The sequence below is a fragment of the Macaca nemestrina genome, chromosome 10 (assembly GCF_043159975.1).
Source record: "Macaca nemestrina isolate mMacNem1 chromosome 10, mMacNem.hap1, whole genome shotgun sequence".
Lineage (NCBI taxonomy): Eukaryota > Metazoa > Chordata > Mammalia > Primates > Cercopithecidae > Macaca > Macaca nemestrina.
Window position 1 is genome coordinate 29610436 of NC_092134.1, and position 12749 is coordinate 29623184.

Sequence of the window (12749 nt, forward strand, 5' to 3'; positions counted from 1 at the left end):
TAGTGGGGAGCTGGCACCAGCCAGGAACACCCACATTGGACTGTTACATGAGTGAGAACTATACATTTTTAGTGTTAAGCCAGAGGTTCCCAATAATTTTTTCATGGTACCCCAACATCAAAAGAAATACCGAAAAGGTTCATTTATTTAGCTGTTAGAATCACTTAGCAGCCATTTGAAAAAGTGACATGCTTAATAGAAAAATGTCTATTTTTAAGTAACCACATTGACCTACGTATAAGACATGTGAGTGTGTTGGACACTGCACAACTTCTCAAACTTTAAAATTTGATACAGATTGGAGACTGGCACCCTCATTTCAGTCACATTGATTTTCATGAGGCACTTGCCTTTTATCAAAGTAATCATTGAAAATGTACCTTTGCAAAGATATGATGTCACTGCAAGGAATTAGTGCGACCTCATGTTGAAATTGTGAACTAACTCAAGCTAGCCGTTCATGTGGTATCTGACAGATGTGTCTCTGTGTTTCCCTCAGAAATTTAAAATATCCAATAGTAGCCAGTGAATTTGATTATAGTACCTTGGGACACCCTGGCGCACAATTTTAAAACCATAGTGTTAAGTCATTGAAGTTTTGTGTTTATTTTTTATAGCAACTAGCATTATCCTAACTAGTATAGGATGTACCACAACTTATTCAACCAATTTCCTACTGGTGGGAATTCAAGTCGTTTTCGGCTTGTTATCTTCCTACAAATAGCATTTCCATACATTTCTTTGATCATATATGCTTACCTTTGCCAAATTCCTGTCCTCTCCTGGGGTAAATTCTTAGAATTGGGGCCACAGAAGCATACTATAAGCATGTCTTCAAATTTAGTAAGTAAATTTCCCCCATAGGTTGTAGGAATTCACTGTCATTTTTTTCATACCCACAGATGGATACTATCTATCTTTTCAATCTTTGTAACATAGTGGGCAAAACAAACAAACAAACAAACAAACAAACAAAAATAAACCCCCAGGACTCCAAATATGACTGCATTTTAATATGTATGGGTGTGACGATTAGTGGACTTAGCACCTTTTTCATGTTTATTGCTGGTTTTCATTTCTTTCTGAGACAGAGTCTTGGTCTGTCACCCAGGCTGGAGTGCAATGGCGTGATCTCGGCTCACTGCAACCTCCACCTCCCAGGTTCAAGTGACTCTCCTGGGTCAGCCTCCTGAGTAGCTGGGATGACAGGCACCCGCCATCATGCCTGGATGATTTTTGTATTTTTGTAGAGACAGGATTTCTCTATGTTGGCCAGGCTGGTCTTGAACTCCTGACCTCAGATGATCCAGCTGCCTCGGCCTCCCAAAGTGCTGGGATTATAGGCATGAGCCACCACGCCCAGCCTGTTTTCATTTCTTAGTCTGAAATTTAGACTATAGACTTTACATGAATCCAATTTTTTATTATAAAAATGTATCTGCCATGTGGATTTTAAATATTTTTGTCCTAGTCTCTTGTCATTTGGCTTGACAGAATTATTATTTTTTTTTACTCGGAAGCATATCTAATAGGGTTTTCCATTAGGCCGGCTTCTGGACTGGGTCTCCTGCCTTACTGAGAAGGCCTGTGCCCAGGAGTCCATTGGACAATGGCAGGAGTGGCCAAGGAAGGGGACTGACTGAGGATCACAGAAGACCCGTCCCACCCATTTGCCTTTGCATTTGGACTGGAAGCTTGCATGGCTGTCCCAGCTACAGGAAGAAGGCAGAGGCTGAGTTTATTCATCCTGTTGCTACCACCGCTCACGGCATTTCAACTGCTTCCAATAAAATGAGTTTGCATTTGCTGACTTTCAATCTCACCCAACCCTTTCATTTTACAGGAGACTAAAGTCCCGAGGATAAGTTAAATGAGGCTAGTGGCACAGGCAGAATGACCGATTTCTTAACATGTCAGCTCCCAATTCACCCTTCAGAGCTGGCTCTGCCATCATGTGTTTCTCCTTCACAGAGCGATGTTAAGCTTTGCCAGTAGAGGGCGCTGGCGGGAGGCGGGGGCTCCTCTTTCTGCCTCCAGGGAGCCATGTGGTGCCGCTGCTGCCTGTTCCTTTGCTGCTGCTGCGGGGTCTGCTCAGGAATGATCTGCCCCAGCGGTGCACCCAGAGTTCCTCAGTGACTGACCTTGCTTCCTTGGCCTGGACCTAGTGACCACCTTCCCACAGCCCTCTCGACATAGACATTGTGTATTCCAGGTTTTTTGCCTGAGAGGTCCCTGATTTCTTGTGCCTCACCCACCAGCCTCAGCTCCCCAAGGCCCTGAAGGGTTGCCCCATGCCTGCTAGGTGACTGTGGTCCAGTGCTGGCCTGGATAAAACAGCAAACTTCTCGGCCACCCACCACATCCTCTCCAACAAGGTTTAAATCCAGACTTGGGGACAGCCACCCCCTTCCAAATTTGTCCCTTGTTTGCTATGCTCCATCCTCTCTAGAGTTCTGTTTGCATTTTTACAGCTGCTCTCCTATCACAGCTTACTAATTATCCCTATTAAACTTCCCTTGTTTAAATCACCCCTCGGTTTCTAGCTCTTGATTGGACCCAGTATAATAGATTGCTTTCAGAATTTCCCATGGATTCAAATAACTTTAGTTCTAGCTGTCCTATTTACTAGTTGTGTGGCCTTTGGTGAATCACTTAGCCTTGGTGAAGCACCCTTTCCTCTTCCTTAGGGCTGTTAATGTGTTCCACCTTTGAGGCTCATAATCGAGAAGATGCTGTGTCTCCTTTACTAGGTGACTAACTTGTTGCAATGGCTTGTGTTGGCTTCCCAGCCCCAGTGTCCCTCTTTCCATTCTACCTTTCACGTGGCCTCCAGCTCAACCTTCCTAAAACACAGCTATAGCCTTGACACCACACTGCTTCTGTTCTCTCTCTTCCTCCTCCTTTCTTTCCCTCCTCTTCTTTTCTTTTCTCTTCTACATTCTCTTTTTAATTTCTGGTTTCTTTCCAGAAAACTTTAGGTGGTACCTTGCCCCTGCAGAGAACCAGTAACAGATACAAAATTGAAATGCATACATTTGTGCCTATTTGATCTGGCGTGGCATTAAGGAAACTAGCAGTACTTACGCTTGTCACACTTGGGACCAGTGTATGCAGAGTAGCACTCACAGGTTCCATCGCCATCTAGTCCACTGTTGCACACCCCATGCACACAGTTGCACACTGGAGACAGAAAGTGGGGGATTTTTATCACCTGACATAAACTGTTGCTAAACATTCTGGAAGGCTAGTATTTTCAGATCATCTTTGCTGAGACTCTGCATAATAAGGTGAAGAAGACCATGGATTTGAAGTCCTAGAGACCCTTGTTTGAACTTTGGTTCCTCTCCCTTTTATCAGCACCAGGATTTTTTTTTTTTAAGTTTAACATATGGATAATAGTGCCTACTTCCTGGGATTTCTATAGAGTCAAGTAACATAATATATATAAAGCATGGGGCATATCATACACATTGGAGTTCTTTCCCCTACTCTCAAACTATTTACTTCATCTTTGGATATCTCAACAAGAGAATTAATTTAGTGTCTTATATACACCTGTTATGTTTAAAAGAGAAAAGCTACTACTAACTCAATCACTGTTGGTAGCAGATATCTATACAAATAAGTCCTACCTATTGATGGGGCAATGCAAGGATAAAAAAAGGAAAATATTCAAAAGGGTCTAGAATAACCATGCCATATTTTCTAGCTTGATGTTTTAGCCCAGTGACAGATCATTTCAGGGATGATAAATGAAGGGCACAGGTGGAAGCAGCAGGAAATGCATCTTGCATGTTCACACCTCCAGGCTTTTCCTCTGCTGCGCTCCCTTTTGTGTGCTAACTGGAATCCTTGTTATCCTTCAAGGCCAGCCAAAGCCCCCACTTCTGTGTTGCCATCTCAGTGGTCTCCAAACAATCTGTGCTCCTCTGGCTCCAGCAGCACTTTCTTTGTTCCATGTCCACTATTGCATCCTATGACAACTACAAGTTTGTTAATACCTGACAGCTGAAGACCACCAGGAGCGCACCAATGGTCAAATCAAGTCAGCAGCAAGGGTGAGCCATTCTGCGAGAAGTAGCAGTAGGCTCTTATGTCAGCCAGGAGAGGCTGGATAGTTCTCATGGTCATCCATTGTTGCTGAGTCTCTGTTCAGACATGATTATTCCCTGGCCTAGTTTTTGTCTTTTCCTCCATAGATATAGTGAGTCTTTTGTCTGATGGTGATATTCTGCAAAATTCTTTATGCTTAGCAGCAGAACACCACAGCCTCTCCGGTAGCAACTAGGCCAGCAGCCAGGAGACAGCTGTCAGGGCTGCTGTTTTCTTTCTCAATCTGTATATTTTTCTCCCCTATTAGATTGGGACTGCTTGGAATGACCTCCCCACCTCTGTATTTCCCCACATGTTTTACGGTGCCCTGTAACAATACCAACAACTACACAACTAAATTTTAGATAACGACATTGCCCAGCAGGGCCAGGATTAGGGTGAGGAGAGTGAAACAGGGTCGTGCAAGCACAGAGCTGCATCCCGCTGTTATTGAGCATTTTGATGTTTCATTCAATAATTTTTAAAGTATTATTGTCATGGGTTGAGTTTTGTCTCCCAAAATAATATGGCGGAGTCCTCATCCCCAGTACTTCAGAATGCTCCTGTTTGGAAGTAGGGTCATTGCAGATGTAATGAGTTAAGATCAGGTCATACTGGAGTAAGGTGAGCCCATAATCCAATATGACTGGTGTCCTTATGAGAAGGGGAGACACCACAGACACGATGGGAAGAGGCATGTGAAGAGGGAGGCCGAGATCGGAGTCTCCGAGATCGGATACTGTCACAACCAAAACCAGCTGGGGCTACCAGAGGCTGAAAGAAGCAAGGAAGGACCTTCTTCTAGAAGCTTCAAAAGGAGCATGGCCCTGCCAACACCTTGATATTTGACTTCTAGTTTCCAGAACTGGAACAATAAGTTGCTGTTGTTTTAAGGCACCCAGTGCGTAGTACTTTGCTGCAGCTGCCCTAGGAAATCAGTGCAGTTTTGATCTTGATTTTTGAGTTGTTTTGATGCCTCCTTAAATTTTTCACCCGAGGCCCCACACTTCTCTTTACTGAGTGCTTACTATCTATCAGGCATTTTGCCAAGTGCATTGCATGCGTCATCTCATGTTTACCACATCCTTTGAGGTAGGTATCATTACTACCTGTGTATCACACATGAAAAAACGGGAGATAGCTAGCTCAAGTAGTCCCTCAAATAACTGAAGAATTAAATGGGATTTGCAGTGCCATCCTCCCTTCAAAACTCAATTGACATTGTTTCTATTTTAGCCAAGCACTTTGATATCTACCTATGGCTGTGGATTTTTGGAATAAACAAGTTCTGGAGAGCAGTAAAGTTGGTTATGGAGATAGTGGGGTGAGGAGGGAGTGTACTATGGGCTCAGTGGAGAAGATTCAATTCAATTCAAAAAATATTTACCCAGCTTTATTAGGCACTAGGTATACAACATGTGAGTAATTGATAATATCTAAAGTCCAGGAGCTCACAGTGCAGTGGGAAGCCAGGCTCTAGGAGATACAGTGACAATTCCTGTCCTAAGTGCTGTCATGCAGCCATTGGAGGAAGGTGAGGGGCACAGAGGGCTCCTGCTCCCAACTCAGTGCAAATTGCGAGTGTTGTCCTTGTCATTAAGATTGCCCTCCTGGCTGTGTGGTATTGGCCCAAGGCCCCGGCATGAGCCTCTCCCTTCATGCCATTTTCCACTACAGCCTCTCTACTGGATTAACTGCCAGGCACTGGCAGCTTTTGGAAGCGTCTGATGCTGCATTGCAGGCTGCCAGCTGCTGCCAGGAACATGTCCTTGGGAAGGAGATGTGAGTGGCAGAGGGTTTCCCAGATGATCATTGAAAGAGCGCTTGGTACTTGTTAACCAGTCTCAGTAAATCTCTAGAGACACATAAAACTTGGGTGGCATAACTTTAAAGTGGTGAAAGCCATGGCCATGCTGGTCAGAGGGATGGTATGCATAGCCTCCTGTGACGTGCCCCATAGCAGAGTAAGCTGCTCCCTCTCCTGTGCTCCCATAGGATCTTGTCTGGGCTGTGCACACTGCATCATCACAGTCGCCACCCACATTTCCAGCTTCTTGGGACTGGGCACCTAATCTCATCACTCGTAGGATCCACATCACCTGTCTGGTGTGTAATATATGATGGACACTCACCAGAGGCAGACTGGGGCAGCGCTTGGGGGCCCAGGCTCTGGAGTCACACACATGGGGTCAAATCCTGCCTCTGCCCCCATAATAGCTGCATGGCCTTGAGCAACCCTCTCTGCTTCTTCATACATAAAAGGAGAACCCCCACCTCCTTTGGAGAGTTGTAGTGAGGATCCAAAGAAACCCCTCTGCACATGGTCTGACACACAGGAGGTGCTTAGCAAATACGAGTGACTCTTCTTAACAGTACGTGGTTGTGGGATTGATTCCGGGATCATGTTAGAGAAAATGGGCTTTGCAATCTGGCTAGCTGGAAAGGAGGCACTGAGCAGGCTGCGTTACTGGCAGCAGAGATGAAAACCTTTGGCTGCTGCAGCTCGAAATCATCTCTAAACCAACGAGCAGTCTAGGAGGAGAGTGCTACCACAGAAGATTACGGACAGTGTGAAAAATAAACTGCACCTAATGGAGCTGTCAGGCAGAATGGCCACCTCCCCGGACCAATGTCTCATTGGATGATACAACACTGGCACCCAGTGGATGCCTGGATGAAAAGGTTTGCAGTCTCCATAGTCCTTGTCAGCGGGAAACAACCAGCCATTGCTGAGTCATTCATCCATCCATTCATTCATCAGTGACTCGCTTGCTGTTGGATTATTTTTGTCCTCACTTAATACTTACTTCTATTGATTGAGTGCTTGTGACATAATACTAGGAGCTTTACTATGTTGTCAATCCCATGAAATTGATATTATTATTCCTGTTTTATAGATGAGAAAGGCTTAGGGGATTTAAATAGCTTGCCCTCGGTCACACACCAAGTAGGGTCTGTTTCAAACTATGGTCAAACTGAGTTTAAAGCCTGTTCTCTTAATTGTTACATTCTAGAGCTATGGTATTTAATTTGGTAGCCACAAGCCACATGTGCCTATTTAAATTTGAATTAAGTGATATTTAGTGCAATTTGAATTTTAACTCCTTAGTTGCACTAGCCCCATTTCAGGTGCTCAATGGTCACATGTGGCTAGTGGCTACTGTATGGGACAGTGCAAACAGACAATATTTCCTTCATCACAGAAAATTCCATTGGAATCCATAGCTTGGAAGTTTTTCTCTTGGGTCTCAGTTTAAGTTTCCAGTTTTCTTACCTAAAAATTTAGGTGTTGAAGCCATCTTTCTCCCTTTCACTTGCCCTTTCTCCATGACACCAAGTGTGAAGGGAGGATCCTTCCTTTATTTGGAAATGTTGGGAATTTCCCTGTGCGTCTCTGCTCAACGGTAACCAACACCAGTGTCTTGGAGATAACATGGGTCTTCTTCCTCATTTGTCATCTCCAGACAATTTACTAGGCTTTCTTGGGATCTAAGCAACACTGGATGCTTTCTTTACTCCTTCCCATTTCAATATATATTTAGCATATGTGATTTAAATTCTTAAATGGCAGGGAAGGGTAAATTTGGGAGGAGACATGCTATTTCTATACAGTTGACTGATTACATTTTACTTGCTGTCCTTTAATGTAATATTTAAATTTAAAAACACATGGGATACCAATATCCATTGTTTTTTGGGTTTATTTATTTATTTATTTATTTGAGATGGAGTCTTGCTCTGTCACCCAGGCTGGAGTGCAGTGGTGTGATCTCGGCTCACTGCAACTTCCGACTCCCAGGTCCAAGTGATTCTCCTGCCTCAGCCTTGCAAGTAGTTGGGACTACGGGCCTGCACCACCACACACAGCTAATTTTTGTATTTTTAGTAGAGATGGGGTTTCACTGTGTTGGCCAGGCTGGTCTCAAACTCCTGATCTCAACGGATCCAGACTTAGCCTCCCAAAGTGCTGGGATTACAGGCGTGAGCCACTGAGCCCAGCCCCAATATCTGTTTTAAATTTGCTTTTGCTAACAGCCTTATGAAATAATCTCTATAGAACGGTGGGTGAAGAAACACCTATGATTAAGGGATGCTAGGGAATAATAATCGTAACATTTATTATGCACTTATCATCCCATTAAATCCTCTCTAAAAGAGGCAATATTAGATAGCATGCTTCATAAAGTCTCCATGATTAGCAGTCCTAGAGCTGAAACCTTGTCTGAGTCTGAAACCTGGGTTCTAAAACCATGCTTCTGGGTCAGGAGAACATCACTGGAGCAAACTAGATAATTCATTCATTGATTCATCTAGTCATATATTCACTCACTCATTTATTCATCCAACAACAGTGTAGTGAGTGTCTACCAGGCAGGCAGCAGGTAGAAGGTACTGGAAATAAAGATACCACAACACCTGCCTAAGAGGACCTTATGGATTAGAATAAGGCAATGCCTCTGCAATTGCAGATAAAATTTATTACAGAGTTTGCAAACTTATGGGGGTGGGATGTGTTGTGTGTGCATAGGTTTCCTTGCCAAAAATATTTGAATCGAAGCAGTGTCTACTGAGTTTAATTTTTCTATGAAAGTCAGAGCCCAAGTGGTGTTGGCAAAAAGCTACCCACATCTTTTTGGGAGATGAGGATCTAGCAGACACTGTTTCTACCATACCCACATTCTTTAGACCTTAAAGATTGCGATTGTGAGCCTTCCAGCTAACTTCCAGGATCCACAGCTCTTAGCCTGAGGGTTTTGTGTGAACCTGAGGATGGTCACTCTGCCTAGGTGCTCCCTAGACACTCTTAAGTAGCAGGGGGTGAAAAACTCTCCCCACTTGACTATGTGTATTAATTCCCTGTCGCTGCTGTAACACATTGCTACACACTTAGTGTCTTAAAACAACACAAAGTTATTGTCTTACATTTCTGAAGACAAGAAATCCAAAATCACTGTGCTAAAATCAAGGTGTTGGCATTGTTGTGCTCCTTTTTGGAGATTCTGGGGAGAACATGTTTCCTTGCCTTTTCCAGCCTCAAGAGGCCACCCACATTCCTTGGCTCATGGCTTTTCCTTCTTCAAAGCCAGAAATTGGCGGACCAAGTCTTTCTCACATCTTGTAACTCTGACACTCATCTTCTGTCTCCCTTCTCCATCCTTAAGGACCCTTGTGATTAACACTGGGCCTTCCCAGATAACCCAGGATAATCTCTTATCTTAAGGTCAGCTGATTAGAAACCTTAATTCTATTTGCTACCTTAAGTTATGTTTGCCATGTCAGGTACCATATTCCCAGGTGCTAGGGATTTGGATGTGGACATTTCAGGGAGCCATTATTCTGCCCACCGCACTATGGCTCCCTCTCCCCTCAGGTGAGATGACTGAGCTGTGTGTTCTGCACCAACCCCCAGAGCTCCCCGGGGCATCAGGCTCCAGTGGTCCACAGTGGCACTTGGATTAATAATGTCCTGTTTATTTTCCTCACATTACTTCCTCACATCCTCGTGTTTCCTGGGATCACCATTCAAATAAACTAACTACTTGTTACTCGAATCTCTATCTCAAGTCTACTTCTGGACACAGCCAAAAACAAGAGAGTGAACAAGCCAGTCTCAAGTTTGTTTCTTTAATTTGGAGCAACAATCTCTGACCACCTTAGGGAATTATTTGTGAACCCCCAAAAGGAAGGGAACCATTAGAATTAGGTGGGGCCCACGGTATAATTGGAAGCCTATGGATCTATGCGGAGACCAGGATTCAGAAAGAGCCCAGAGAAAAGTTGGGCAGGCAAGGAACAGCTAGCGGTGGAATCCTAGAGCCTGGGGAGAGGGAGCCATAAAGATGGCTGGAAGCATTTCTGGGGAGTAGCTGACTGCACATGCCAGGGCTGAGAACCTCAGGAAACACTGTCTCTGTTTTCAACGACTGCATTTAACAGTTTTGTTGTCAACTTTTTGTTTTCCCTATGTAGACTTGGTTACACATGTTAAAGTGAACTAATCATGGCTTGATAAGGACTCTGTACTTCTATATTTGAGTCCTTGTGGACGAATTGCAACCTGGCTTAATAGGTAGACAAGACTGAAAACCTAACTTAGGAGTATGCGTCTTAACAATAGCTGAGTCTTGGCCAATCCCAGCGGCTGTACTCCGATCATTCATATACTGCTGAGTGTTCAAACTATGTTCAAATAAGGCAAATGCCGAGCTGTAACCAATCCAGCAGTTCTGTACCTCACTTCCGATTTCTGCACGTCATTTCCCATTTTTTGTCTATAAATCTTCCATCACATGGCTTCACTGAGTCTCTGAATCTGCTGTGATTCTGGGGACTGCCTGATTCACGAATTGTTCGTTGCCCAATTAAACTCCTTTAAATTGAATTCTGCTGAAGTTTCTTTTTTATCACACATAACTATTCAGTGTTTTCTCCTCAGGGAGTAATCTTTCCTGTGGACTGTCAACCCTTACAAATGTGGTGATTACAAAACTCAGACATACCTGCTGAACAGCTGGGTCCAAATAAGTTGTCATTAGCACAGGTTTCACAGGCTGTTCCACCAAACCCTTCCTGCAAAACACCACAGGTGGTTGACATTAGACTCAAGGGGACCCATGGTACGAGGAAGGCCTTGAATTTCCAACTCAGCATTTGTTTCTCAAATATATTTTCCCTCTGTGCCTTTCCCGGAGCTGCTTCTTTCTGTTTATTTGTGTTATCATTACATACATTAATCCCTGTGTCATTTTGTACTAAGGGTCTGAAGCTCTGCAGGAGAAAGCTGCTGTGTCAGTCCAAAGATATAAATAGATAGCAAGTGCTAGCAGCCATATCCCGACTTCGCCCAAGGGTGAAAGGAAAATGCTTTCAGTTTTGCTTTTTTTTTTTTTTTTGAGACTGAGTCTTGCTCTGTCACCCAGGCTGAAGTGCAGTGGCACGATCTCAGTTCACTGCAACCTCCGCCTCCCAGGTTCTCCTGCTTCAGCCTCCCGAGTAGCTGGGATTACAGGTGCACACCACCATACCTGGATTATTTTTGTATTTTTAGTAGAGACAGGTTTCACCACGCTGGCTAGGCTGGTGTCCAACTCCTAGCCTCAAGTGATCCACCCACCTCAGCCTCCCAGAGTACTGGGATTACAGGCGTAAGCCACCTACCCGACCTCAGTTTTGTATTTCTGAAGACAGTTGAGCTCAATCCTTTTCAGAAGGATTTCCTTGTATTTAAATCCCCTAGGGCTTGAAACTTTCAAAAAGTCACTTTCATGAGATAATGAAGAAAGCCTTAAACTGGTAAAAGAAAATCTTGAACTGGTAAACCTAACGGTTCACAAAGGATGCAGAGGATAGCACCATAAGGGTCGTCTGCTAATAGTGATTATTAATATTAACAATGACAGCAATTTCTATAGTCCTGTATAGTGTCATACAGTATTTTCACATATATGGCCTCATTTTACTTTTTCAACGGATATTCAAAAGTTATTACATAGATATTGTTTCAAACTTTTTTTTTGGGGTGGGGGGGCAGAGTCTTGCTCTTGTCACCCAGACTGGAGTGCAATGGCACAATTTCAGCTCACTGCAACCTCCGCCTCCCGGGTTCAACTGATCCTCCTGCCTCAGCCTCCCAAGTAGCTGGGATTACAGGCGCTGGCCATCATGCCCAGCTAATTTTTGTGTTTTAAGTAGAGACGAAGTTCCACCATGCTGGCCAGGATGGTCTCCATCTCCTGACCTCGTGATCCACCCCCCTCGGCCTCCTAAAGTGCTGGGATTCCAGGCGTGAGCCGCCACGCCCGGCCTGAAACCCATTTATGCAAGTGGATATGCTTAAGACTGAGCAGTAATTGACTCTCCTAAAGGCCCCCAGGCTTTAAGTGGTCATTTTGTTGCAAATGGCACACTTTAAAAAAATTAATACTTCTACCTCTTAGGAACTTCGCTGTATATGTGTGTGTGCACGTGTGTGTGTGTGTGTGTGTTTAAGGAGGATCAACAGGTAAAAAGATGGGGAGCAGAATCCAGGAAAGGAAGAACACATTTTCGAACTTACTTGGCAGGAGCAGGTTCCATTTCCTTCCATGCCTTCAGCACAACTGCCTCTGCCATTGCAGGGTGACTCCGCTCCGCCTGGGCACTCTAGGGAATCAAACAGCTCAGATGTATTCATTCGTGACTGCACACAAGCATTCTGCAAGGATGTGCTTAAGCACCTACTAAGAGTGCTAGTTGCCAGGGATAAGAAATACTTGCAGAACCTGTTGGTGTCATCTAGGGTTTTACAGAAGAGGCAGGAGTATACACAGGTGAACCGCAATGTGGTCACGAGCTGCATTAGAAAGTATCCACTGTCTACCATTTCTTGAGCGTTTGCTATACACTTCACAATGATCTAATTAGATCATTCCTATTGCAGCCTCAGGGGTGGTTGCTATTGGTGCTAGTTAGCAGATGAAAAGAATTTCAGAGAGGTTGCATATACTCACCCAAGGTCTCACAGTTTATAAGTTGCAAAGCTGGGACTTTAAGCTCAGACCTTAGCATGGCTAAGGCCAGGCCTCTTCATAGGTGTGCTAGAAAGGGTATTGAGAGAGTCCAGAGAAGGGAGGTATTGATGCTGCCTTAGGGAGTCCGAGAGACATCCCTGAAGAGGA

General features: G+C 44.2%; 1 protein-coding gene across 5 annotated transcripts in view; it reads right to left on the minus strand.

Annotated features, from left to right (window-relative positions):
• LOC105497739 (stabilin 2) overlaps positions 1-12749 on the minus strand; it is a 168200-nt gene that overhangs the window by 129719 nt on the left and 25732 nt on the right. For all 5 annotated transcript variants that reach the window (XR_011608912.1, XR_011608911.1, XR_011608910.1 and 2 more), the window contains exons 4-6: positions 12149-12234; positions 10593-10662; positions 3085-3180 (exon numbers count right to left, since the gene is read on the minus strand). Coding sequence is in view for 2 of the 5 variants with exons in the window: in XM_071071220.1 (XP_070927321.1) it covers positions 3085-3180; positions 10593-10662; positions 12149-12234 (252 nt within the window). In the remaining 3 variants the exon portion in view is untranslated. The remainder of the gene's footprint in view (positions 1-3084; positions 3181-10592; positions 10663-12148; positions 12235-12749) is intronic.